Consider the following 27,731-nt stretch of genomic DNA (forward strand, 5'->3'; position numbering starts at 1 on the left):
TTTGATGGTTACATTACAATGACATTTACAATGAAATATCACCCTCTCATCATCTGTATACCGTCACATTTTTCCCCATAAGCTGGACCTATTGATCTAAATATCACATCCATCCTGTTTAGCACCAAAGCTGCGGACCTCGCACGCAACAGCTCCCAGACAACGGGAGATAAATGAATGTCCATTAAGGAGGTTAGCTGGGCCTGTTTGAGGACCCAACCTGGCCAAATTGGATTCTAATAGATGTCCTTGATAGTGTAATCACTTTGACCCTCTAACGGCCTCTTCGGTGATTCAGGCAGCTGGGATTTGAGGTAAAATCAGCAGAATAAGGATCAATTGGCGTCGTTGTGTGTACTTGTGTGTGAGAGAGAGAAAAAACACGTGACCTACAGTGTGGAGGTGGTAAACCATGATACAGCATTATTAGGACCCTCATGGATTATTGATAACACCATAGCAGGTGGTGCCCGCTGGCAGCAGGCTTGTTGAAATGTATTGTTTGGGCTTACAGTAGTGGGAGTAACACACACACATTCATCAGATAGTATTCACACCTTTGTTAGCTTAACAATTTAGGGTCATAAAGGTGGAAGTCAGGCTGCTGTTAGAATGAGCATTTAAAGGAACAGTGTGTAGGATTTCAAGTGATCTATTAGCAGAAATGGAATATAATATTCACAACTATGTTTTCATTAGTGTATAATCACCTGAAACTATGAATCATTGTGTTTTCGTTAGCTTAGAATGAGCCCTTCATATCTACATAGAGGGCGGGTCCTCTTCACGGAGTCCGCCATGTTGCTCCGCCGTGTTTCTACAGTAGCCCAGAACAGACAAACCAAACACTGGCTCTAGAGAGAGCCTTTTGCATTTTTATGTTACCTGAAGGACACCGTAGTTCTCCGACACGCTTGTGAAACTGTTGTAACCTGAGCCGTAGAGTGCAAAACCGTGGTACCGCCTGCCGCCGCCTGACACCGTTGCTCCTAAAGTAGTGTTATTATGGTCATTAACACGGTTTTGCACTCGATGGCTCACGTTACCGCAGTCTTGGAAAGGGAGCAGTGAGCGGAGGGGTTCTCAGTTGGTTGCAGTCTGCAACCACACCACTAGATGCTACCAAATCACACACTGTACCTTTAAAGAATTGACTTTTTGGAAAATGTAGTTATTTGTCTTCTTGGTGAGACAAAGATGCAAAGATCAGTAGCACTCTCATATATATATACGTTAAATACGAAGGTACAGCAAGGAGATGGTTAGCTTAGCATAAAGGCTGAAAGCACATTGGGGAAACGTCTAGTCTGGCTCTCTGCAAAGGTAAAAGAAAAATGCCTACCACCATAAAATGAGGTGTTAATTAGTGAGCCTAAGATGTGCTGATTTTGCTATACCTTCAGACAGAGCAAGGCAAACTGACCCCTGCTTCCAGTCCTTATGCTAAACTAAGCAAATTGTCTCCTAGCTTTAACTTCATTTTTCACTGTAAAATTTTGTTTTTAATGTAGTGAATATGAAGCTTCAACAGTATTTCCACTTTCTCCACTTTATTATATATATATGATTTATAAGCAACTTACTGTCCTAGTATTCATTTCACAGGACGCTCTCTATATGGCCTCATCATCATGAGCCAGAGACTGCATGATGGATGTATTTGGACTAACAAAGCCATATTAAATAAACTTCACCTACCGGTGTGTCAATATGGTATCCTGTTTCACCTCTCCTGTTTCTCATTTGACTTCATGGCTGCTCTTCCAGGCAACAGGGATTTGCTCGGAACTTTGTAAAACGGCCTTTTTCTTATTTGCACCCTAGTCATGAAAAAATCTTTAGAACAATCTTCAGCTTATTGAACTTCCCCGTGAGAGCGGGTTCAAAGCCTTGACAACAAAACTGCAACTGAAAAAAGAACAATTGCTTCTTGTAGGCTGTATTTTGTAGTGTGTGTCTGCTGTCCTTAATGCCTTCTTTGACACACATTACAGCTTCTGTAATGACCGGATTCCCCTCAAAAAAAAAAGAGAAAAGATATTGACACAGGTGGTACCTGCATGCACAGCTGAAACATGATAGTTTGTGAATGCAGAGCGATTAAAGGAGTGATACCACGACGGGGACAATCAGAGGAGATAATGAATATTTGCAGAGCGGACAGTGGTGGCCGTGTGTCATCCATCTGTGGTTTAAATATAAGCCTTTGTTCAAACTGAAGGCTAATAGGTTAGTGGTTCATGTGCTGTATCTGTGTAAGTGGAGGCTTAGCACACTCCTTTGTACAGGACTGCAGTTAGTGTCATGTAGAGAGGAGTCAGCTCAAGATCAAACTGCACTCCAAACCTCCCACTATCGGGGCAGACAGGGGAGCCACGGGGCCAGTGATCTCGCAAGAGCTCTGGACAGTAAAAAGCCCTGGAAGTGAAGAGCCCATGGTTTCTTTAGAAGTGAGGGACTGTGTGTGCTTGTGTGTGTTTGTGTGCTGGGAGAGAGGATCCTCTACAAAATAAACCAAGGAGAAAATAGGGTGAAACCAGTGGCAAAGGGAGGAAGATAGAGAGGCGATGGATTATGGAGAAGTGGAATGACCGTTCGCTGAGCCCCCTCCCCCTTTACGGCTGCTACATCTGTCAAGCTTTCTGTTCTCTCACAGCACACATGCAGTTTATAATAGGAACAGGGGCAGATTTACCACTCGGAATTCTTTATAATGGTTGAAACAAGGAGGTGGAGAAAAGGCTTATCATTTCTGGTAGGTGAAATGACAACTGTCACCTTTTCAGTTTATCAGCTAGCTATTTAAGCTCCTTGAATTGATTGAAATTACGTCTCTGGCAGATGTTTTTTATTTTTTTCAGTTGACAACAAACTTGTGAAGTGCGTGAATTTTGACAGGGTAGTGTTGTCTCACTCACTAAAAGCTCAGTATATCAGCTGGTGATAGTCAGCCACGGACATCATGCGGTATTGGAAGTAATTCAATTCAGACGAATAAATAAACCCAATAATGGCTTCTATCCGACTACAGTATAGTGGTAAAAAAAACACATGTATAACCTTAAATTTATATAGTTTGGTGTTCACCGTTAAAATCGCAACGGCTGCAGCTTCCTTGCCCGTTCATTAGTTTTAAATAGGTTGAAGGCCTCTCCCCTACTGCTTCACAGCAAAGATGACGAACGTTGAGGGCGAGAAGTGTCCAGCAGTCCACACTCAACGTTCGGACCATTTTGAGTACATCAGAGTACTTAGTGCGATGCATTTTGCCGTACTTCACAGTGTGAACGCACCTATGCACTTAAAATAGCAAGAGTAAGTATGGAAGTACACAAATTGAGACACAGCAATTGACATAAAGAAGCAGCATTAGCTAGCTAGTTAGCCCCTGTATTTTAGACCTGCGATAATGATAATGTGGCCTTATTGGGGGCGGATTGTTGCTCAGAGGCTAGAAGGTCGGTGGTTCGATCCCCGGCTCCTCCGGTCACATGTCGATGCGTCCTTGAGCAAGACACTTAACCCCAAATTGCTCCCGAAGGCATAGCCATCGGTGTGTGAATGAGTATTTAGATTAGATCCTGATGGGCAAAGTTGGCACCTTAGCAGCCTCTGCCATCAGTGTGTGAATGTGTGTGTGAATGGGTGAATGCTGACATGTAGTGTACAGCACTTTGAGTGGTCGGAAGACTAGAAAAGCGCTATATAAATGCAAGTCCATTTACCATTAGCTTATTTATATATCCAGCATTTGCAAGCAACATTATCTTTCATTTGAAGTTGTGATTCTGGCTTTTTTTCTAACGTAACCTGTAACGTCACAAACTAATGTAGTTAATTATTGACAACTCCTCGGCCTTAGAAGTAAAGTTAGGTAGCTAGCCAGCCTGACAAGCTTTTCAATCAATTTCCTATATTTTAGCTCTTGTTGGTTTTGGACAGGTTAAAAAAACACACCACCCTCCATCATTCTATTTACAGCCCCATGCACACCACTTCAACATGTGGCGAAAGCTTGACAGGACCGCATGTATGGTTATGGTTGTTAAGCTATGATTGGACAATCGCTGTTCGAAAGGAAGGATTTATCCAACGGTCAGTTGGAAAACAGAAATAAGGACACAACAACAGAGAAATAAATAAGAAAGGTATAAAATAATGAAGAGCATGGAAGTAGAAGTGCTGCGATAGAGAGGACGAAGCCACTGAGAGCTGAAACCAAAGATGTACATTAAGAAGTGACATGTCTCTATAGTGAGAAACCCCTTCCTGGCCTGCCTGGTCAACCTGTCACTTCCTGGATGTTAGAGCATGCTCACATGTCACAGCGATGTACAACACAACTGCTGCATACAATTGCTCGGTACGATGACTAAGCTTGGCACTCTACATGAAGTAAGAATATGCTTCATACATGATTCATGCTTTTTTTTTCATCCTGCCATATATAATATATTGTAAATATTACAGCAGTCATCGGGGCAGCTGGAAATTCATTTCATGATTACAGAACAAGTAGCTGGGGTGTTATTAAAGTAAACCAGAAGCTTGTGTTGAATTCAGTTTGAAGACGTTATCAAAGGGTAATAATTAATTTATTATGCCTTTTAGCACAGAGGAAAGGAGCGTAGAAAACCGTGTGAGAAAGAGCTTGAGGCATTATTGTCTTTGATTTTAGTGATTTATTTGCCGAAGAAATCTTCCTGTTTGTCATGGTGTGTGCTTGCATTTTGTGTTAGGGCTGTGAAGGTCGGGCATACTGTGTTTAGTTGGTAATGAATGTTTGGTTGAATGTAACACTCTTTCACTTTTTTACTCTAGAGATGGAGCTCTCTGTCCCACTCCTCCTCTTTACTCTCTGTCTCTGTCTGCTATTGCTCATTAGAGAGAGCTGCTGATCTCCTCATCACTCTTGCGTTTTAATTAGCCCCAAAGACCTAGTTACAATGTCACTGGATTAGCTTTAATATCGAACCCATCAATGGGCCAGGTGACGCATTGGTAATGTGAAATAGTCGGCGTGAAACACTTCTGTGACACTAATTACAGCTAAGGGAAAATAAAAACATTGTTTCATGTCTTTTCAGGTGTGTTTAGCGTGGAAAAAATTGGCAACCTGCTGCACTGGGTATCGACAAATCCTAAAATTTGATTATATTTTACAAAAAAGGATTATATTTTATTAATGCCATCATCATCAGTATCTTATTTTATATCAGTGCGTCAAATTTTTACTAAGCTTTAATGTCTTGCCGTTTAACGTAATAGCCTCGATTGTTTCCTGCGCGACACTGATGTCCAGAATTAATTAAGCTTATGGTTTTAACAAGCAAATAGCAGGGAGACACTCATCCATCAAGGTCAGGGGTAAAGTGGCACAACCAGAGCCCGCGGAGTCCCTCATGGTTGTAGATTAGGCCCAATCCCAATCTTTTTCTATCTGCATGTTTTCTGCTTCGAAATACTGGCAAAGCACTAGGGCTGTGTATTGGCAAGAATATAGCGATACAATACGTATCATGATACAGGGGTAACGATTCAATATATTGCGATATACCTGTATAGCGATACTGTAAGCAAGGCGATATATTGTGATTTTGTAATTCAATTTTAGGAAAACTAAAATAGTAACTAAACTAAAATAAGCAATTTTAGAATAGGCAAATATAATACATTTATACTGCATGCAAAAAACTGCATTGTTTTTTGCCCCAAACTGCATGTGATTATCATAAAATGGGCATGTCTGTAAAGGGGAGACTCGTGGGTACCCATAGAACCCATTTACATTCACATATCTTGAGGTCAGAGGTCAAGGGACCCCTTTGAAAATGGCCATGCCAGTTTTTACTCTACAAAATTTTGCGTAATTAGTGATTTAGCCTCCTTCTCGACAAGCTAGTATGACATGGTTGGTACCAATGGATTCTCTTTCTAGTTTCATATGATGCTAGTTCTTTCACTCTAGCTTTAAAACTGAACCAGCTACAACCTCCGAAAGATCGAATAGCGGCAAAGCCCAACGGCGGGCTGTCAGATTTTTAAGAGGTTAATTCGAAATTGAAACAGTGTTTTGGAGAATGGATACAGTATCGCACAACATAATATCGTGAAGTATATCAATATTTTCTTACACCTTTACAAAGCACATGCATGTTTAATTTTGATTTAATCTAAATGAAAAGAATGATAACAGTCCAAGTTGACCTGCGTAACAGGACCATTACAAGTAACACTTGAGTCAAGGATTAGTCAGTTAAGACTGTGCTGATATGTGTGTCCATATATTCCTGGAAATTATCCCATCATCAGCTAAAACACCTGAAAACATCTATTTCGGTGCACAGGGCCTTTAGGGACTGTCGTGCGTACAGAAAGTTTTGTACGTCTCAGATCATTTCACAGTTCCGTCACACAGTTGTAAATTAACTTTTTTTTTATTTTGCTGTACTACCTCTGCCTCTAGAATTCCTAAGGTCTCGGTGGTCTCTCCATGTTTTATTCTTCACAGAGCAAGAGCAGGTCACTGATGCTTCTTCTTCTCATCTCCCTCTAGTCCCGCCTCAGTCAAAAGTCACTCTCACGCCTCGAGCTATTCCTCAATGCATCGGCTAGGATGTGAATTTGTGCCAAAGAAAGAGAGTCAGTGTATTTCCAGGTTTAGCAACTGTCCACCGGTTGCAAGCACTTATCATGTTTAAACTTGGTCTGATGCCCAGATTTTAGGAGACCTATTGGGTCCCTGTGAGTCAGAGATCAGGTCAAGAATTGTCAAGTTTAGAACGCACAGTTACAACGTGTATGTAAAAAACATACAGGATTATTGGCACACCTGGGTGCTATTATTTCATGCGATTAGTGTTCTCTCCTCCATTTTCTGACACTGCATATATGGTATATGTAAAAATCTATAGCTTGTATGTTATAGCCCAGTATACAATCATCATTATCATTAGCTGCAGCAGTAGATGTATCAGTAGTAATGTAAAAAGGAAACGTGTTAGCCTACTGCACACCTGTGTTCAGTTGTATGATATACAGAAATGAAACAGCCTATAAGAGGAAATGAACCAGAACATTTTCAAGTGTTATTTTATGTAAGAACAGAGCACGGCCGATGTCTCCAGCATTCCTCTCCTCTCTGCATAATCCTCCTGGCCTCTTTTTACGCCTGACAGGAGCTCAGCACCGTGGACAGGTCCCTGGCATTAGGACTGCTGGGGCCAAATTCCTGGATGCTGTCCAAGGTGCTGATCCCTGGACAGAGCTGGAATTGTACGTATTGCCCAAGCAGTCTTATATGCCGGGTGCTGTCTGTGGTTCTGAACTACTGATGCAGGCTGAACACTGACATATCTGGAATTTCATAATAAAACAAGCCACATTTTCACCCTGCACTCTTTCTTTTAGCTATTTTTGGAAGGTACTGTACTGCAATTCCCGGACTGACCAGAGGCAGTTGCCGGGCGAGCACAAACCTAAGTCTCTGGACCACCAGACTGTCATGACAGTGATCACCTTTAACACCCTCCCATTGTATAGATCTAGCCTGTCAGCCACAAACAAACGAGACAAACCCCACAGAACTGTCAGACTATACATGCATATTTATGGCTGTGCAAATGTATGTAAAAAAAATCTAAAAGGTGCTGAACCCTGGACAGAGCTGGAATTGTGCTGAAATTTGCTTGTGTTGCCCAAGCAGTCTTAGTGCAGGGTGCTGTCCAGGGTGCTGAACTACTGATGCAGGCTAACATATATGGATTTTCACAGTAAAACAAGCCACATTTTCATTCTGTACTAAGCTATTGTACTGCAAATTCCCGGATTGACCAGAGGCAGTTCCCGGGCAAGCACACACCTAAGCCTTTGGACCACCAGACTGTCAGTGATCACCTTTAACACCCTTCCATTGTAGAGCCCGTCAGCCACAGACAAACGAGACAAACCCCACAGAACTGTCAGACTACAGGCATATTTATGGCTGTGCAAAATATATGTAACAAATATAAAAGGTGCTGAACCCTGGACAGAGCTGGAATTGTGCATGTTGCCCAAGCAGTCTTAGCGTAGGGTGCTGTCCAAGGTGCTGAACTACTGATGCAGGCTAACATATATGGATTTTCACAGTAAAACAAGCCACATTTTCACTCTCCGTACTCTCCATTTAGCCATTTTTGGAAGCTATTGTACTGAAAATACCCGGATTGACCAGAGGCAGTTCCCGGACAAGCACAAACCTAAGCCTTTGGACCACCAGACTGTCAGTGATCATCTTTAACGCCCTTCCATTGTAGAGACAAACCACATTGTCAGACCACAAGCATATTTATGGCTCTGCAAATGTATGTAAAAATATAAATTCACTGTCATGCAGTTAGGCACTCTGCACGTCCTGTGCTGCCCTGTAATTCCAACACACATATAGCAGTATATGTTACTGCAAACTATTATTATAAAAGCCTATCTAAGAATAACGTAGACCGAGTTTTCATGATTAGTAATGTCCTGAGGGGCTATTTTCCCTCCTATACTCTCTCTCTCTCCTATTTGAATGATTCCTTCCCCACTGTGCAGAGCAGCGTGTAGAAGGCGGGTCTGAGCGTCAGTGTGGGTGAGATCCAGAGGCCCATCATCAGATGCGCTGAGTGAGCCGAGCTGAGAGATGCGCGTTCACTGAGCCGGAGGAAGGAGGACCGCTGCCTTTTCCCTCCACCTCCACCGAGCCGAACACTTCTTCTATACTAACCTCCTCATCATCACCAGCATCAGCATCTCGCCACCATCTGGGCACACTATCATTCAAAATACTACAGCTTTCTGGTTGGAATTTTGCTCTGGATTGTTATAATTTAAGGCTTTATCCGTCCGCAGTCGCCTCTCTGCACGAAAAGGTAGGAGCATATTAAAAACTGGGCTATTCGTGTGTTTGTTTGTTTTTTTATATCCCGTTTTATGCATCATACATTAGGTGTTCTGTGAAGGTACTTATGTTGTAGGACTCTTAAGTTTTTCTGCAAGAATTCCCATCGTTTTCTCTCTGTGAATGTGATGTGGAATCGGTGCGTTTGGGCTTGGAGATGGGGAGATTTAAGCGCATGGATGGGATGGTTTAGGCTGGTTAGTTTTAAAGCTCTCAGACGCAGTTAAACCACAGAAGAGCGTGGTGGGGAAAAAAAAAAACACATCTCAAGAGACCACATTGAGTTATCAGCGCTGATGAAATCGTGACAAATCTATATTTGTGGTGAATAAATGAAGGAGCGCTGAGACGGAAAGTTTCAGCTCGCTGGATCGCGTCTCTCATGAGGACAGCTGCGCGCATTATCTATATATGTATATACCTTCAATAAAGCACAAACTAACTTATTACCGTTTACTAAGGATTTCTTTGCAAATACAACCCCTGAAGACTCACTGGTCACATTTCGCCTCGTAATTTTCTAGAGCAAGGGCACGTATAAACCCCAGAGCAACAGTCAGACTGCCACCGTGCGAGGAGCTGAGGGAAAGCTGCTGGAGAAATGTTGCCCGCTGGTTTATTCCTCGGTGCGGGGCTGTGCGGGTCTGTGGGTCGGGTTTCTGCTGGGTTTTTACGCGCAAATAGTCCACAAACATGATCAAAATCATGATCTATGCCAACGTTGGTGATTGCACTCATTTTATGAATGCATGCATGTTGAATTGACAGGATCCAACGAGACTATAACATCACTATAATTCAATATTCCTGCAAGATTTCATGTCTTTCTGCCTACTGCAGAGTTGCCAGTGACCTCGTGTTCAGCTTTATGTTTCTCTATAGGGATTTTTGTACATCTTAATACCATTTAATGTATATAGAGTGACATCATTTTACTGTTATATTTGCTCATCTAAAAGCATTTATGGTTAAATGCGAGACTATTTCTTTAGTAGTATAGGCATGTGATTTTTGCACATGATTCATTGGGTGACAGACTGCAATAATGGCAAAAAAAATAGGATAACATTTTCCCTTCCTCAGGCACATTCTACCTTCTCTATTTGTCTGTCATACATGTGAACATGACAGCATCAAGGTACAACATTAGTTTGTCACAAAACTTGAATAAAATTAGGATAAAGCTTTTAAATGTTGACCAGCTCCACTGAAGTATGCCAGCTCACCTAAACACGTTGCCCAGAGGACAATTTTAACATGTCCATTCATTCCATGACTATAACGTTTCTGGTGGTGCCACATTGTGCTGCTTGGGTGAAGTTTGTGCAGTTACAATTTTACCATTTTGGTAGATGATTCATGTGTAGGACCCCCAAAATAAGTTTTATTTGTCCCGTGGAACCATCTTTTTTTGGATTTGTGTGGTTTAAATGAGCTAAAACTGGCACAAAATGATCTTAAAGTGCCACAATTTTCTTCTTTTAAATAACACAATTTCTCATTGTCTAGAGAATGGAAATGATGAAATGTAAATTTCAATTCGTTTTTTTGTTGTTTTTTAACTGGTGACCGCTTGGTGCCCCTCCAAAAGGCCCCCAAGTGGTCCCTGAACCTCACTTTTTTGTCCAACCAGGACTATAGCAGGTCTGGACCCACTCCCACATACATGTCTGCTGTGACTGATGTGAGATTAAATCGCTCCTCCAGGGCTGAATGAAGCAGTGTGACAGACAGGGAGCACAGCGGGAGGTAGAGGGGTCTCCAGTGCCTGATGATGCATGATAGGGGCTCGGCTCTATATTACACAACAACATGTCAATATGTCAATAAGTCTCCGCAGCTCCGCAGCACCGACGCTGCTGAACGCATCCATGCATCATTGATGGCCAGTCAGTGACGGTGTCCCGTGCAGGTCATCTCATATCCTGCTCTGTTTAATAATTCAACGTATATTTATAATCCTGGAAAATATATATGTGTGTGCTTATTCTAGCATACTTATTATAACTCTTTCAAAGAACTAGAGCTAGCTAGCGTTGCTGCTGAGGCTCGAAGACGTCAAGGTAGATATAGATACCTGTCCATTTTGACATGCGCAGCGGCCTACTTTAACGCACTAGTTACGCACTTCTTAATTTACATTTATACCCTCCAAAGTGTGGACTGTTAAGGGTGCTATCAATTAGCTGAAGGGTATGTTTCATAACAAGCCTGTGTCAGTCAAATATGTCTTGTGAAATTTACACTTTTCACCACATTAACTTAATTTAGCTTAGCCTACAGGCTAGCTACTAGTGATGGGAATTCCGGCTCTTTTTAGTGAGCCGGATCATTTGGCTCAGCTCGCCAAGAAGAGCCGGCTCTTTCGGCTCCCAAACTCGGTTCTTCGTTTTTCCACTTCTGCCTTTTTATAATTCAGCCAAATTTAGTGCTGTTTTGATTTTTGATTAGTATGTTTGCACATATATCACTTAAATTATTCAATATAATTATACTAAACCTTATAATTTCCAGAATACCGTAATTTTACATGCTGCTTCGTTTCTGACTGTCACTCGTCTTGTCTGCTATTCGCGCACCGCACTCCTCTCTCTCTTTCTCTCCTCCTCTCCCTCCTGCTCTGTACCTGTAGACCGTCAGCGTGCTGCGCATCCCCGCCCCTCCCTGCTTGATGGTATGATCCTTGTCTGTCATCACCTGACTGGTCGCACGGACTTCATTAACACAACTTTCAGTCACAGTCAGTGCATGGAGTGCCCGTGGTGCGGAGAAGATCGTCATATCATTCTGCCTTGAATTAATTAAAAAAAAAAAAAAAAAAACGGCTCTCGGACGGAGTCAGCTTTTATCGTTGATTTAAAAGAGCCGGCTCAAAAAGCTGGCTCGTTCCCAACCGACACATCACTAATTGCTAGCCATTTTCCAACAAACAAATAATCAGCTAGTCTTAAGCACACCCACTTCTTGAAATAGTTAAAAGTAGCTTCTTAATCTGCATTTTTTACCCTCCAAAGTGTGGTTTGCTAAGGGTGCTATCAGTTAGCCGAAGGATATGTTTCATAACAAGCCTGTAAGGTAAAGTGTCAGCCAAATATTTTGTGGGAAATTTCACTTTTCACCACATTAGCTTAATTTAAGCTTTAAGTTAGATATTTGAGGGTTCTGATGTTGATAGGGCTTTTAGTTCGTCAAAAGTCAAGTATTGAATAATAATAATTAAATAAAATTTAAATTGTTGTATTTTGGGTTAAATACAAGGGGCGTTGTTGTGTAGCCAGCTGTTACACTGGAAGAAAGACACCCCATTAGTGCTTTAGATAAAACTTCAGTTGGCAGAAAGTTTTGAGCATCATTGGGCAAAAATTCCATAATAACCTTTCAGCATGTTGTAATTCAATTGTTCTGAGAGATAACTAGACTTCTGCTCCTCCTCATGGCTCTGTTTTCAGGCTTTAAACAAATCTATCTGGGCTCCAATCTGGGCTCTGGCTGGTGGGCGGTGCTGGGTATTTCTACAGCTGTTCTCAACATGGCTTCTGGGTCACAAACTTTCTCATTTTACAGCTAAAGAGCACACTAAAATAATGTTTCTGAAAACATTTGAGGTGAGAAATAGGCATAACAGTGACAGAATATTGATTCATATTTGATCAGCGCTGCCTAGTCTGACCGTTTGATTGGACTTCGCGAGTAATTGACAGCCGGTTCATATAGACGGCAGCTGGACGGCAGACTCCAGCTCAGCTCTGATTGGTTGCTTTCCTCATATTTGCTCCATTTCTACCCACTGCAGCTTTAACTGAGAGTGACCTTATGGAGTCAACATGTTAGCATTATTACTATTCCCTGTCAAATGGCTCACAGGGACACCTGATGCCTCAGTTAGGCAATACACACAATAAGTCGTGTTAATTGAATAGAGGCCAGGGCCAATTTTCATAGGAGACTCGGGTTTCATGGGCATATCAAGCTTTGCTTATTGAAGGAACACACACACAGCACATAGCACATCCCTGTAGTAGGCAGGTTGGATTGACACAGCTGCGTTCAGGGTTATTTTCACCACACAGAACCTTTTAACCTCTCTGCTGTCTCGCCGAGTCACTTTTAAGACAAAGACAATGATCCAGACAGGCAACCCGGTGTTGTCAAGAGAGACACACATGCACACTCCTGCACAGGGACACACATGCGTGCACACACAATGCATTAGCATAGGTATCGGTTACTAGAATTCAATAGCTCGCCTGCTGCAGCAAGATTAACTATTCAGGGCAGGTGGTTAAAGGCGCTATTGTGTTGCACGGTTCTGTGCTACTGTCATGATTGGACAATGCGTTTGTCTGGTGGGCAGCCCACTGCCAAAACAATTGCAAGGGCAAAGGGCTGGAAGAGTACACACACATATAAGGTTTCGCCATGTGAATCATTTCTAGCTCTGCTGAGCAAATTTAAACAGAACTGAATGAGTACAGGTGTAGCAAGCAAGGGCCAGTGAGCTAGTTAATATTCGGTGTCATCGCAGTTTCAGCGATGGAAGTAATTTGAATATGTATTCACTGGAAGAAAATTTTAAAAAATCTTAGTGATGGGATTCGCATATGAAGTGGTACCATCCTAACATCTTTCTGAATAGCTGTTTATGATTGTAATCCCCCAAAGACATGCAAATGAGAGAGAGAGTGGCGGTGGATAATTAGTCATATTTATCAGGATCCCAGCAGACCCTTGCAGATAGCAGGCTAACGTTTGAGGCTTAACACATGTTCTGGCTCACCTCAATGGATTTTCACTCATCACAGAATCAGCAACAACAGTCTACCCAAAAAAATGAAGGCTTTAAAACTCTGAATGATCATTTGAGTTGATCTTCAAATAAAATGAGTAATTGGTGGAAATGGAACCCTGCGTAAAATGCTCGTAAAGCTTTAATGGGTGTTATTAGTGGTTATTTAGTTGTATTTATTGGCCACACGGAGAGTCAAATCGTCATTGAGTGGTGCTCTCAACATCGACTTAAAGCTTGATGTAAACTCATAGTCATGATTTTGTTTATCTGTAAAGCATTGTTGTATATTTTACTGAACTTGTTAGTACAAAATCCTTTAATGCTTCTTCTCTTGTCTTCTTTTTTTGAATAACATTTAATTTGAACTGACTTAATTACGCTAATATATGCTAATATAATGTAACAACACTACAAAACACTGCCTAAAATTACCTCAGAGTTGAATCAACGCCTTTCTCACAGTGTCAATGAAAATGGAACATTTTAGTTTCACAAATGATCTATTTGTTGCAGAGCTAATGTATTCGATAACATTAAATTAGATATACACATTGTAGCCATTTTTGTATCTTATAGGTTTATGTGTTCATTGTTAGTGAAGCACATTTTATTTTATTTGCACGTGGCTCCTTTGTTATGCCAATAAACATTGAAAAACATACATTTTTGCTTAAAGTGATCTTTTTTTTTTTTCTGCAGTTCTGGCAAAGGTGTGTCCGTGGCTGGAGGTCAAACCATGGGGCACAGAACTGGACCAACGATTATGTGCTTCAATCCAGGAAGTCGCCTCAAAGAAAAATCGCAAGATGCAGCTCTGAATCACTGACAAAACACACCAAGAGCCACCTTCATCTTAGCACTTTCACTTGTCCACTTTGTGGGGAAATTGGATATTTTTCCATATATCTCTGCATAGACTTGGCCGAGAAGATTACATTCCGTCCATTATCAACATTAGATCTACCCAGAGAAAAAAAAACGGATATTGCATTCTCCGCTTGACTGTAAAATCATCTATGTGGAATATAACATTCAGCAGATAAATCCTTGGACGCAGCCAGAATCAGATGTTATTATCACTTTGAGGATCTATCCCCAGTTCTAACCCTCTCTTCTGGTGCGTCCTCTTATTCTCTACAATGAATCCCAACAGCCTACCTGGTCATGTCCTCTTGCTGCTAAGTACCGTGCTGGGCCTGAGCGTGGGCTTGGAGTTTACTGGCTCTGAAGGTCAGTGGGCTCGCTACCTGCGCTGGGACGCCAGCTCCAGAAGTGACCTGACATTTCAGTTCAAGACTTCTGAATCGGAGGGCCTGATGCTCTACTTTGACGACGGCGGCTACTGCGACTTTCTGCTTCTCACTGTATCCGAGGGAAAGCTGCAGCTCCGCGTCAGCATCGACTGCGCCGAGACCACCATCACCTCTGACAAGACGGTCAACGACAGCCGCTGGCACTTTGCCGCCATCAACAGGCACAACTTGCGGACTGGCTTGGCCGTGGATGGCCAGACCAAGACGGAAGAGGTGCGGCCCCAGAGGCGGTTTATGAAGATCGTTAGTGACCTCTTCCTCGGAGGGCTCCCGGGCGACATCCGCACATCTGCCATCACTCTGCCCTCTGTCCGCGAGCTGCCACCATTCAAGGGAATTATCACAGACCTCAGTTATGGAAGTAAGCTGCCCACGCTCATCAATAGTCAGAAAGTACGCTTGGAGATGATGGGCCTCTGCACAGAGAACCCCTGCGAGAATGGCGGGATCTGCTCGCTGGCAGATGGAGAAACCTACTGTGACTGCTCCAAAACTGGATATGTAGGTCGATACTGCACTGAAGGTAAGAGGGCTGGCTCCAGAGCTTTCTGTGTCAAGCGCTGAATATTGATTAAAATCTTTGTAAAAAATTCACAGGGACTCCTTACAAATTTAGAACAGAGCTAACCGCAGGTTTACTGTCTGCCTCCAGGTATACAGTAAACATTTTTACCTGTCATATTTGCTTTTTACACCAAATGTATTTTGTTAAAATCATCTCATGGTGTGCAGCCTTAAATTCAATGTATTTTGCTACACCGTAAATCTCAATACAGAGTGCTGAAATTAGATTTAATTCCAAACTTCATTTATGAAATACCTTGAAAAATGTGCATTGATTGCAATGTGATTTATTTGAAGCACAAGCAGCTATACTCCCATATGTTTGAAAGATTTAATGCAGTCTACACAGGACGTAGATTCAGTATATTTCTTTGTGGGTTGTTGCTCTTACAGCTCCTTTTGGAAAGTCTTCGTATTTCATGTGGGAGTTAAATTGGAGGTGATGTGCTCAGCGTTTCCTCTGCCTGCCTTCACAGTTATTACTTTTGATGAGGAAGCGGTGGATACGGTATTAGCTGATATGACTAAAATTACAACACTCAGTTCTCTTTTCTTCCGTTAAATGTATTCAGCTCTTGCAAGGTGGCGCGGGGACCTGAAGGTACACACAGTGTTTGGATGAGAAACAACTTCATCTATTTTTCCTCTGCTTCTGTGCCAAGGTCATCTCTTTTTGGGGGGGAGTGTAATGAGATGCAGCTCTTTGACAATGTTCTATTCTATCTCCACACCTTTAAAGATATAGGCTTACTGTGTTTTTTAAGCTATTACTTATGTAGTCTCTCAAATGGCCCGTTGACAGTGATATAATACAGGACCCATTTTTATAAGTTGCTACTGGTCCTTTCCTCCCTCTCCAGGAAATACTATAAAAACATTTTTCTTGTAGTGTACAGTGAACTACTTTCTATTTTTGTACGGCCCGGATGCTTAATGTTAAAACCTTTCATAACATACCAATGCTTGTAGCCTTGAGCTCAATGCCAGCTGATGCCAAGAATAACTAACATAAATAAAAAAAATCTATTTTTCATATTTAGACCAGTAATCCAAAGAATACACAATTTCACTATAATCTTACATGCCTAACTCTTTTTTTTTTTCATGTGTATGGACTGTAAAAGATAACTTTGTGTGTACAGACCCATGTCAAATTTCCTCCACTGCTGACCCACTTCCTGCATGTCTAAATCAGACTGACACAGCGAAGGGATGACTTCATTTTGCAAAAAAAATCAGGGGAATGCTCACTGAATCTTATGGCACTGTTTGCAGGATATTTTAAACGGTGTCTGATACAGTTAACGTGCTATAATTTGTCACCATTACAGCATGCATTTAGAATAAGCATTTTCAGATCTTTGCTGCGTTCGGTTTCATAATGTGTCCCATCATTTGCTGCTCAAACGAAGCTGTTTGGAGCTTAAATCCCAAGCGCTAGCCTGTGGCATTGTTCAGGACAGCACGCGATGTGCTGGTTGCAGAGCAGTCAAGCGGACGGACTGGAAATGCCCCCTTTTTCGCTTCACCCCATTTGCTCGTTGCCTCTGTCGAACAGTCGATGAAGGAGGAGGAAGAGGAGGAGGTCAATTTGTCTGAGAGCTTCCTAAGAGCTGATAGGGGAGCTATGACATACTCGTGTTAAAACAACCAGCATTTTAAGAGTGCGACTCAGCCAGATCGCTTGGACAGGGGAGGGGATGGTCATATATGTCAGCCCCAGGGTAGAGCAAGTGTGATGAGTGAATTCACCACAGGCCTGTGTTACCCCAGTTTGTCCCAAGATGTCAGGTTTTGTACAAGAATTTCTCATCTATTTGCACACCCCTTTTCTCCATCTTCATCTGTTCTCAAGCAATAAACGTAGAAAGGGTAGTCATGCTAGTTCCCCAGCTCATCTGACTGCTCCTCCTTTCTGCCTTTCCATTAACTGATGTGGCTGATTGTTGTTGATTATGCCACAGAGACAGGGAACCATAATTAGGAGGATAATGAGAACAGAGATGGCTAATTTGCCCGGAAAATGCCTGCACAAACACCACCGTCGATTGAAACTAACGGCAAACTAGTGTGCAGGATTTTTTTTATTGTTATGTCCACATGTCTACAAGTGTCATAATACTTGTTGTTCATGTTATAGCCTCAAGCACCTAATGCTTTAAGGGGATATTCAGAACGATTACACTTCCACCATTCGGTTGCAGTTAGGTGCTTAGCACATCTGTTTTTGTCGGCATACTGTTGATTATGCTGTATATTAATGAGCAATGAAAGCAATCTGTCAAACCTGTGAATATTTATATGTTACATTATCAGGCTGCATGGCCTGGGCCGCACATGCTCGCACTCAGACACATAGACACGATGCAACAAGGCCCCGGAGCTACTCGTTAAAATGGGCAGATGGCTGACTGACTGACTGGATTGGGCCTTGGAAGCATTTTGCCAGCCGTAGTCCTAATGGTAGCCTGCTAGCCCACTGGCCTAGAAGGGAAATAGTGGGCAGAATTAACATGTGAGATGACAAATGAGAAAATGGGATGCGGAAGTTTGTGCCACTTGTGGTAAAAGATATTCCCATTCTGTTTGCCCATTTTTGGTGTGCATTTCTCGTATCGTGGGATAGCTGGGTTAGCCTGCCGCTGCATTATTTCTCCGCCGTTATAATCACGAGACAGTGCCGTCTCTCTCTGAGCTTCTGCAGCTCTTCCCAAACCGTCCAGCTCGGCTAGCAGCTTAGCACCACAAAACAGTTGGCCATAAAACACATGTTCAGCCTCTCCTCCCTTGTGGATCAGGACGTATCGGTGTGACTAACTGTGTTAGGGTAATGAGCTGAAATTAGACACCACCCGCTCCCCACACGTGTCGACTTTGGCGGGCAAATCCGCCGCCATACAGTAGCTCCGGCCCTTTGACGTGTGCGCGCGCCGCCGACAGCTCTTCAGCTACACTTCTTTCTGCGGAGTCATCTTTAATATCAACTTCATTCAGCTCCCGTCATTAGCTGTGCAAATATCAGTATCTTTTATGGTAATGATCTGGATATTGTCCCTCATTCTGTTCAATTAAATTAATGGGGGTGACATTATGAAGTCTCTTGAATACCTAAGGGTTTTCCAGTTACAATGAGATATGCATAAGGTCAAGGTTATTAAGAGCTATAGTGGATTGTTTAATGAATATGTAAAACCCATTTCCTCTGTCGCAATCCTGCATTTCAAATGAACAGTTTAAGGCCCCCTTTTGCGTAAAAAAATATTCACTGGTTTGATGGAAGGCTAGTAATTGAAGGCTAGGGCAAGCAAACTGTTAAGCAAGTGCTAAAATGGTGCCTTCAGGCTTAGCTTTAGGGATTAATAAACAGACATGGAAAAAAATGACAGTTACAATAATCTTACTATAAAAAGTAGGTCAGGGGGAAAAAAAGGGAAAAAAAAAAATGGTGCAGGGACTTGCCTGATTCCAGTGCAGAGGGCATTTGTGTCTAGTGCCCAAGCTGAAAATTATGTTTGGATTTGAGTGGTGAAGCTGCTGGTAAAATAGAGCAGGGGATTACGCTTGGACCACATGTCCTCAACGGCACATTGGCTTGTTCTGGGCGCTGTCGCATCAAGAGAAAGGGTTTAATCTACATGGGTAACTGAGCGTATAGCACGCAAACATGCACACGCAGTATATGCACGCTTGAGCGGCAGCATTTGCACAAAAAAAAGAAAAACGAGTTCTTGTTCATTCAAGCAATACATTCAGGGGTCCCCCAGTTCTCGAGAGCTGGAGCTGCGCCGCCGTCCATCAGCTGGCCACTATCTCCCATCCCCCCCAATTCCATGCTTCGTCCTTCCCTTTCCTCTCCCAATGTCATCCTTCTCGTGTGGGAGGAGAAGTAGCAGCCATTTTGGACTCCCCAATGAGACAGGAAAAAAAACCTCCAGCTCCTTCTACAGTATTTGCGCCTCCTCTCAAATTATATTTATGTCCTCTGTTGAGTTTGTTAAACTTAACATTTTACAAAGACTTAATGCTGTCAGAGAGGTTCGTATCCAATGATGGGGAACAGGCCAGGCCTCTGTGTAGCTGATCAAAGTACAACGCTAGTCAAACTAATATCACATATTGTGTGTATCAGAGCTGACACTTGAAATATCTAATGTCTTGATTAAGATTTGTTTAATTTCCTCTTGTCAGTCCTCGATGCTCTCGAGGGACTCTAATTACAGAAATCTCTCAATATTCATTTTAGGCTACAGCGCCAGGTTTGAGACTAAAGAGGTGGGATGCTGGATAAAAACTCGACGTATAACCACAGATACAACTGAGACCGAATCCACAGTGATCTTTCACGTGCCCTAAATCAAACTGGCATGTTTGATACCCACAAGGTGCCATCCACGGGTGGTATCCTGGTGAGGATGTTTACCGCAAGGGGATCAAGTTTAATGTGTGGCTTAATTTTTTTTCTGTGAGCTGCAGAAATCCCACAGTGAGCATTCCTCTGAGAAACCGCAAGGGGTGTGTTGAATTTGGGTCAGCAGTGCAAAAAAAATGTTGGGCGGGTTAAAAGGGGAGGTGGAGGAGAAAGATATGGGTCTGAGAAGGAGCATCCCGAGATCCACAAACCTCACAACACCATAAATCCTCATGGATTTATGTCTCTGTTTTTATGTGTGTGAGGCACTCTGTGTGATACAAGTTGCAGAATATTATGTCACTGTAACAATATTCGAAATGTGAAAGAGTTGTTTTGTCAATCTGATTCCCCGAGAAGACGGGACAGATGAACTTTTATGTGTTTCTCTCCACAGGGATTTACACTGAAGTAGTTATTTTTGATTAGGCATGTCAAGGGGCACCTCTTTGGTCCTTACATGGAGCACAATGCTTTAAAAGTGTGTTTTGCATGTTAGATAGACATGCAAAAGCAGCTGGTGTGTGTTGCTAATGCGGGACTTCTCTTTGCTTTCTCTCTTTTTCCTGTGACACCTCCACAGCAGTCCAGAGAAAACCAGGTGAGTCTCAAGGAGGATAGTCACAGTTTGAGTTAAAGTCTAAAAAATGTTTATGCATTCATTTTTTAAAAGGCAAGCAAACATGTACCAGTAATCCAGTTATGAAACTTATAATTGACATTTATTAAGTAAACAACCTGCAGAGCTACTTTATATTCACATACTGTGTTGCTGTCTTTATTAGTCATTTGTCTGTTTCTACAGAAAAGCTTTCAAATGCACTTGGGAAAGCTTTGCTTTTAGTGTGAGAGCCATGGTTTGCCATCATGCAAAGCATGCATAATGACAATACAACTGTATTGGTGTGCTCTTGTTCTCAAATCTTCTCTCTGTGCCTCTCTGTTTGAATTTTTTCTCCTCAAGGCCTCGCACACCTGAAGGCAGAGCAAGGTACTCTGTTCTTTGTCTTTATGAAGCTCTATTGTTTGGTTTTTTTTGTTCTCTCACCGCCTGGCTTGGTTTTGGGGCGTAATTTTACGCTGTGTGCTTTCACTACCTGTCCGTGTGCGTTTGTGTGTTGCAATGCTCCCATTGTTGCTGCAGAGAAGTGGGAAGGTGTGTGTGTGTTGGCGAGGAGGGGTGCATTGTGGCATGGCATGTTCCTCATCTCACCTTCGTCTGTCTCTCGCTCTCTGCGCCTCTGTGTCTCCTCACCTTCGTTTCACCCAGGTTTCTGTGTATTACATAATTGTGTACTGCTCTCAGTTCCACAGCTAACATGCAGCGACACACTCCACTGTTCCTGCTCGACCTCTGCAGCGACGGGGTAGGGAAGGGGGGGAGGATGGAAAGCAGGAGGGTGGATAAGGAAATCACTGGAATTAGGGGAGACAGCTTAAAGGAAGAAGAAGAAGAAGAGGGGTTTGGGAGATAGAGAGGGAAAACAGGAAAATAAGGAACATAAAGTGTCACTGTTAGGTAAGGTACATGTAGAAGAAACAACGTAGTATACCAAATCTGCTGCACACTACTTACAATTTACATCCAGTGTCAATGTAGGAAGTAGTGTGGTGAAGGATGAGTGAATTCTGTGAAGGTTGGGGTGATGGAAGATTTCATTCTTGACCTTGGAAACTGCAGTTGACAAAACAAGGTTCATTCAGTAGTTGCTCTGGAGCTACGGTTCTAGAAATTGTCATTGGAAGTTGAACGTCACAAATGTAATCTGGGATTTTGCAGACTTGTCTAATATCAACACTCATTTCTGGCGAAAAGGAACAGTGAGCGTTGCAGAGGCGGCATGTGTTTGGGCTCAGTCACACCAGCATTTATAACAGTGACATTTTGTACAGAAATAGTTTAATATCCATAGAATCCCCAAGCTTTCTAGATTTGCCTGCAAACATGCAGTAAATCCCAGAGTTCAACTTTGAACTTTACTAATTGTCAACTGTCTTGACAGTGCTGACCTTTGAGGTAGAGTCTAAAATTGAGAAAGCTATTATATTAACTATGTTGTAAACCTTTTCCTCCTCTAAATAACAAGCAAGCTCAATAGAGCTCTCCTCTCTGTACCAACAAAACTAGCCCAGCTGATTAGACTGTTATCAGGCCATTAAATAGACATCATCAGTGCTATAAGCACCATAGATGTGGGTCAATAGGGACCTACTACGCCTACTATTAGGTTTTAACATGGGTTCACATGGTAGATCACCGAAAAAAGGTGTAAAAGAACACGACAATGACCTCTAGCGACCATAGTAATATTGACTGGAGCAGAAGCAGAAGTCAGGCGCTGTAATATAGACGGCATGAAACTCCATATGTAGTTAAGGTCGGGGACGATGGATGGGACTCAAAACAACAGGTTTACACCCAGGAGACTGGGGTTCGCATCCCGGGTGGAAACAACAACATGTAGTTGTGTTCAAACGCCATAAGTGTCACATTTACTTTTTAAATGTAGTTATTTTAAGCCAAAACAACATGTTTTTCCTGAAACTTAGTACTAGTTATTTTGTTGCCTAAACCTAAAGAGCTATTGTGTTCAAACTGAACGTTTCATTCAGTTTTACAGCGTGTTAGAATGTGTAGCTTTTAAGTTTCAACAGTAGGTGTAGTAGGTCTCTAATGGCCCACATCTATGGTGCTTATAGCGACCAATAACGCATATTTAATGTCCCGATAACAGTCAAATCAGGGACTAGCCACAACCAATGGTGGCGAACTATACGTCTCTCAAGTAGTCACCAAGCCTCAAGTACCCTTTATTTTAAGAGAACGTGCAAATGAATTTTGCTGTGCCTCTTTCTGGTGTGACCTCAGGTAAACATGCTAAAATAGTGAAGTTGTATGCTGCCTTCGTGCCCCTCTCCCATTTCTCCACCATTTGCATGATTGTCAACATTTTGCATGAAAGTGTCAGTTGGCAGTGTACAGGCTTAATGTAGACTAACCATAGCTTATCCCTACTTTTTGCTGTCTTTCTCTGGTGCTCTGCGCGGGATGACACTCTTCCCTCTTTTATCTCTACGGATCCTTTCTCCTCTCCAAAAACTGTAGGTAGAAACAAAGGTACAGCAATCCTTTTTTTCCCCTACTGTACTCTTATCTGCGCTTCAAGAGCTCTGTGTATATGTGTTTGTGTGTGTGTTGAATTTGTGCTTGCGCTGGTTAATCATTCATTATGTGTGTTCATTAACTGTGTGCATATGCTCGTCTGTGTGTTTGAGAGCAAGAAAACGAAAATCAGGGGACTCGGGATGCTTTCCAGCTCGTGAGCGCCCACATGTACTGTTGCATGAAGGATGCGCGATTGAGCGATGGAGTGGACTTGTAAAGAATTACGGTGTCAGTACCGGGGACTAAGTGATTTTCACTTGATTATCACTGTTTAATGTGGAATGATGAGAGTAAGCGCTATGATGGATTATTCAGTGTCTTTGCAAACAGTAAATATTAATGATGAACCGTCTATGTGAAGACAAGGCGTATGTGCATTTGTGTGTACACACAACCGGCATTTGTGTGTGTGTGTGTGTAAGTGCTTAATTGGATGTGACAGTTCTGTGTCTGTTGAAAAGGAGCTGATTGGTGAATTCGACCTGACATTTGGCTTCATTTAAATGAGGTCATTGCGGTGGCCTCTGTATATTGCAATCGTGCAGAGAATAGCCTCATTATTCATTTATCAAAGCCATGTGATACACTGTGTTGTGTGGTCATGCGTGTTGTGTGTGTTTATCCCTCCTTTAGCTAGAAGGAGGAAAACTATGAATTATGTTCACTCGTTTTGACAGTTTAATTGACTGAAACGTGACTACGATGAGACTGGCCATGGAGGTGTGTGTGAGTTGCCCGTTTTCACTATTCTGAGCAAGTGACCATTCCTTAAGCCCCGCCCCCTTGGTTACAGTTGCTACCCCTGTAAAGTTTGTCGTCCTTGTGTGACACATAATGCTGTTTACAATGACAACGGGGTAGATTTACCACTCAAGTCGTAGTGGCTCAAAGTCTGCTAATCGTGTTATCAGGTGACTTTCAGCCGAATACATCCGCGGTTGCTCGTAGTAACTTACATAATTGGTTGGCATAGATAATAAACACAGATGAGTATGTTTCTAAAATTGATTCATGTAAAATTGAAGGCTTTTACGAGGACACAGCTGCCATCACTACGAGCAACCACGACGCAATCGGCTGAGAGTCAACACGTTTAGCTTTCTACGTGTACTGTTTGTGATGCCGACCGATTCATGACGTGTACTCTGTGGTCATTAGGTTACCCTAGTTAGAGCAACTAATGTTATATTTCACAATAACGCCACAGTTAGTTCATTGAGTTCATTTATTCTGAGTCCCTTGACAGTGCCTTTAGCCCACTAATGTTAGCTAACGTTAGCTACAGTAAGCAGTGTTAACTTAGCTGACGTTAATTGTTTCACCACGTCAGGCTAATGTTAGGCAGCTGAGAACTGCCCAGGTTGTTCCCGAACTCGTAGACATTGTTGTCAAAAGTAACGTTACATAGAAAGTAAAGGTAAAAGTAGAAAATTGTACACTTCTTAGGACAGCTTGCATTCAGACGTGTGCGTATTGTAGGGAGAAGCCACCGCAGTAATGCAGACTTGTTTACTTCCGGTATTTTCCCAGATTCCAGGTGTATGGTTGATTTTACCGTCTGAAATGACAACTGTTCCAGGCAGATTTTATCAGCACAGCTAGCTAATTAAGCTAACGTTAGCTGCTGCATTGGTTGAAAAGCTCACTGGCTAAGATTTCAGTGTTTCCAGCTGACTCCTTTTTAAAATGGGTCTTGTAAAAGGGGTCTTAAATATGCCCTTCATGGCGTCATACGTGATGTCATGGTTAAAAACTGAGGCTAAAGCTGTTCCCAGGCAATCTCACAAGCTAACGTAGTGTGATGTGCTCCTTGACCTTGGAAGCTGCTGTAGGTCGTAAGATAGTTAGCCGGACATGCTAACATTTGCAGCTTATCTTAGAGCAGACAAACACACTTTCTCATCCATTCCTCAACTTTTTATTTTTTGTTTTTGGTTTTGTAAATGCTAAAAAAAGAATGACATCACCCTCCAGACTCTTTGGATACAGTGTATAGATCTTACTATAGCCTCATCCACATCACTTCTTCAAGTAAAAGATCCAACGCTTGACAGTTCTGCCTCATTACGGTTGCTAAGCTATGATTGGAAAATCGCTGCTCAGTGAACACTCAGTTGGGAACATCTATCTTGATTGATATCAAGTAAAGGACAGTAACGTATTTTCAGACTTTTGACTGAATTGTGATGTGTGTGAGTTGCGTGTCTTTACTATACTGAACCAATTGGCTCTGTATCTGACCCTGCACTGTATTCTCCCCTGTGGATGGGGCGAAGCCAAAGACAGAATTCCCTTACACTTGCGTCAGCATATTAGGTAGTGGGCCGATCAGTGTGTAGCGAGTGGTCCCAGAGCGATTCAGTTGTTAGCACTGTTGCATAACAGAATGAGAAGGTTTGATGCACAGCTCTGGTCCCTTTCTATGTGGAGTCCGTGGGGGTTTCCTCTGGGTGTTCCAGTTTCCTCCAACTGTCCAAGGACGTGCAAATCAGATGGACTTAGGCCTGGGGACACTTATGGGGAATTACCCATAAGTGTAAGTGTGAATGATTGTCTCTATATAACCCTGCAATGATCCTTGGATTGGCTCCAGACTCCTCTGGAAAGGAATAATTATGTTAAGAAAGATGATTCTGAAACACACACACACATGTAACTGAGGGACTATTCAGGTTACATTACTTATGATGTGACTATTTATTGAGGATTTGTAAAATGTGCCTTACAGCAGGTCCCTGTGCTGTTAGATTCATGTCTCTGCGGTTGTGTGTGTGTACTGTAAATGGCACAGCGGTCGGAGGGCACAGTAAGTGGGAGGCTGGGGAGAATAGACCCGAGAGGAGTGACTAGAGAGAGTAGGGGGGGATGGGGCTGAAGGCGAAAGAGGGAGAGAAAGACAGAAGGAAGAAGGATAGAGTGCTGCAGATGAAGGGGCCAGGGGAGCGCGTCAGTGTTGAGAGGCCACATATTTCTAATGAGAAATATGGAGCACCTTGTCATCCTTGTACCCAAATTTGGGGCCGATGCCGCATGAACCCCGAGGCATCTATCGAGAAAGTTTTTAGTCCCTCGCAGTCAGCCAGTCCCCGATTGTTCTTGGCTCAGAGATGCGACTTTTTTTGATGCATAGCTTTGACGATATAGCAAACTTTTTTAGAAGCAATGGCAGTGGACCAAGGACTGTGCTCCAGTTAGCAACATTGCTCCAGTTTAGCAACTTGCTGCACTTCAACCTGCAGTTTATTCGACTCCACTCTGAGATGTTTTTTGAGCTCACGTGTGTTCATGTGGTTGCAAATTGAATGACCTCTGAATTTGACCTATTCTGTGCTTCGGGGAATAATAATAATACAGCAGAAGATAAGGCAGTCTTTATGTGAAATAAATGTAGTGAGCACATGTACCAAACCTATTTACAGCTCCAACCGTGAGCATCTGTATCATCCAGATAATGAGATCCGATCAGGAAGGCTTGCATTGTGGTTGGTAATTATGTGTACTTGTTAGTTTCATTATGTTGAGATTGGATGTACGTCAGTGGCGGCCGGCCAATAGAGGGCCACGGGGCCTGGCCCCACCCACCTTGAGCCACCAAAAAAAAAAAAAAAAAAAAATTATAAAATTATTAATTATAAAAATTATAAAAATTCTAAAAATTGTCAATATGTGTGTTTTTGACCTATGGAATATACCCGTAATATTTGTAAAATAGGATAACTGCGCCAAATATCTGCTTTCCTCCTTGAACTCTCTGCTAGTGCACCTCTCAGCTGCTCTGCTGCACGTGCACTTTCTGGGGCCAAATGGATTTGGCCCAAGGAAGGCGGGTCTAATAAGCAGTACAGCCAATCACTGATTAAAGATATATGATTACAAGCATGAATGACATACAATTCATCCAATCAGCGCCGTAAAAAAGACTTCCGGGAGGGCCAAACTGATTTGGCCCATGGTGTGCGCGCGCACGTTCACGTGTGTCTCTCTCTGTTCTCGTCAGGGCTCATGTCAGTTCTCGCGTGATCTTGTCTTCTCGTCTCTCGCTTCTCTCCACTTCTCTTCTCTCACAGCCCATTTTAACGGCATGACAATGGAACAGCCAAGCACTAGTAGCGCTTTTTGATACCTTTTTTTGCATTGAATCGTACTAGGATGTTTGTTGAAATTGATTGGCTCTACCCAAAAAAAAATCCACCAGCCGCCACTGATGTACGTATATATAGTACCATAAGGGTGAAAGCAGTCAGAGACTTCAGGTGTTGCTTGTACCACATCCAGATGTGATGTGCCAGAGTCGATCACATTCCAGGTGTTTTGTGTGGTTGTTTTTAGACCTTGAAGTAATATTTTGAAACAAGGATTATTTTCTCTTGTGGGTTCATCTTTTAACTATCCAATAACAACAACTTTGTGTTCCCTTGATGGCATAGTAAGTGTTGGCAAAAGGTAGTGTGCAAATTAGTATATTCAAAATAGCCTTTTAAGAAATCTTTTATTTTAGCCAATTTATTAAGCTTTCTACTACTACAACCTGCTCGCGATCAAAAGCAATTCCTCAGCATATTTTCTGC

The 27,731-nt window shown here is 42.4% G+C and overlaps 1 protein-coding gene across 12 annotated transcripts in view; it reads left to right on the plus strand.

Moving 5' to 3' along the window:
- Window positions 1-8,611: 8,611 nt before the first annotated feature.
- Window positions 8,612-27,731, plus strand: part of nrxn3b (neurexin 3b) — a 355,996-nt gene continuing 336,876 nt past the window's right edge. For 4 of the 12 annotated variants that reach the window (XM_037750894.1, XM_037750889.1, XM_037750890.1 and 1 more), the window contains exons 1-5: window positions 8,612-8,894; window positions 14,412-15,548; window positions 20,581-20,598; window positions 20,962-20,988; window positions 23,104-23,115. In XM_037750894.1, coding sequence (XP_037606822.1) covers window positions 14,852-15,548; window positions 20,581-20,598; window positions 20,962-20,988; window positions 23,104-23,115 — 754 coding nt within the window. In that variant the 5' untranslated portion in view covers window positions 8,612-8,894; window positions 14,412-14,851. The remainder of the gene's footprint in view (window positions 8,895-14,411; window positions 15,549-20,580; window positions 20,599-20,961; window positions 20,989-23,103; window positions 23,116-27,731) is intronic. The other 8 variants (XM_037750892.1, XM_037750888.1, XM_037750893.1 and 5 more) reach the window with 5 other exon arrangements.

This window comes from Sebastes umbrosus, chromosome 18 (genome assembly GCF_015220745.1).
Source record: "Sebastes umbrosus isolate fSebUmb1 chromosome 18, fSebUmb1.pri, whole genome shotgun sequence".
In the NCBI taxonomy this organism is placed as follows: domain Eukaryota; kingdom Metazoa; phylum Chordata; class Actinopteri; order Perciformes; family Sebastidae; genus Sebastes; species Sebastes umbrosus.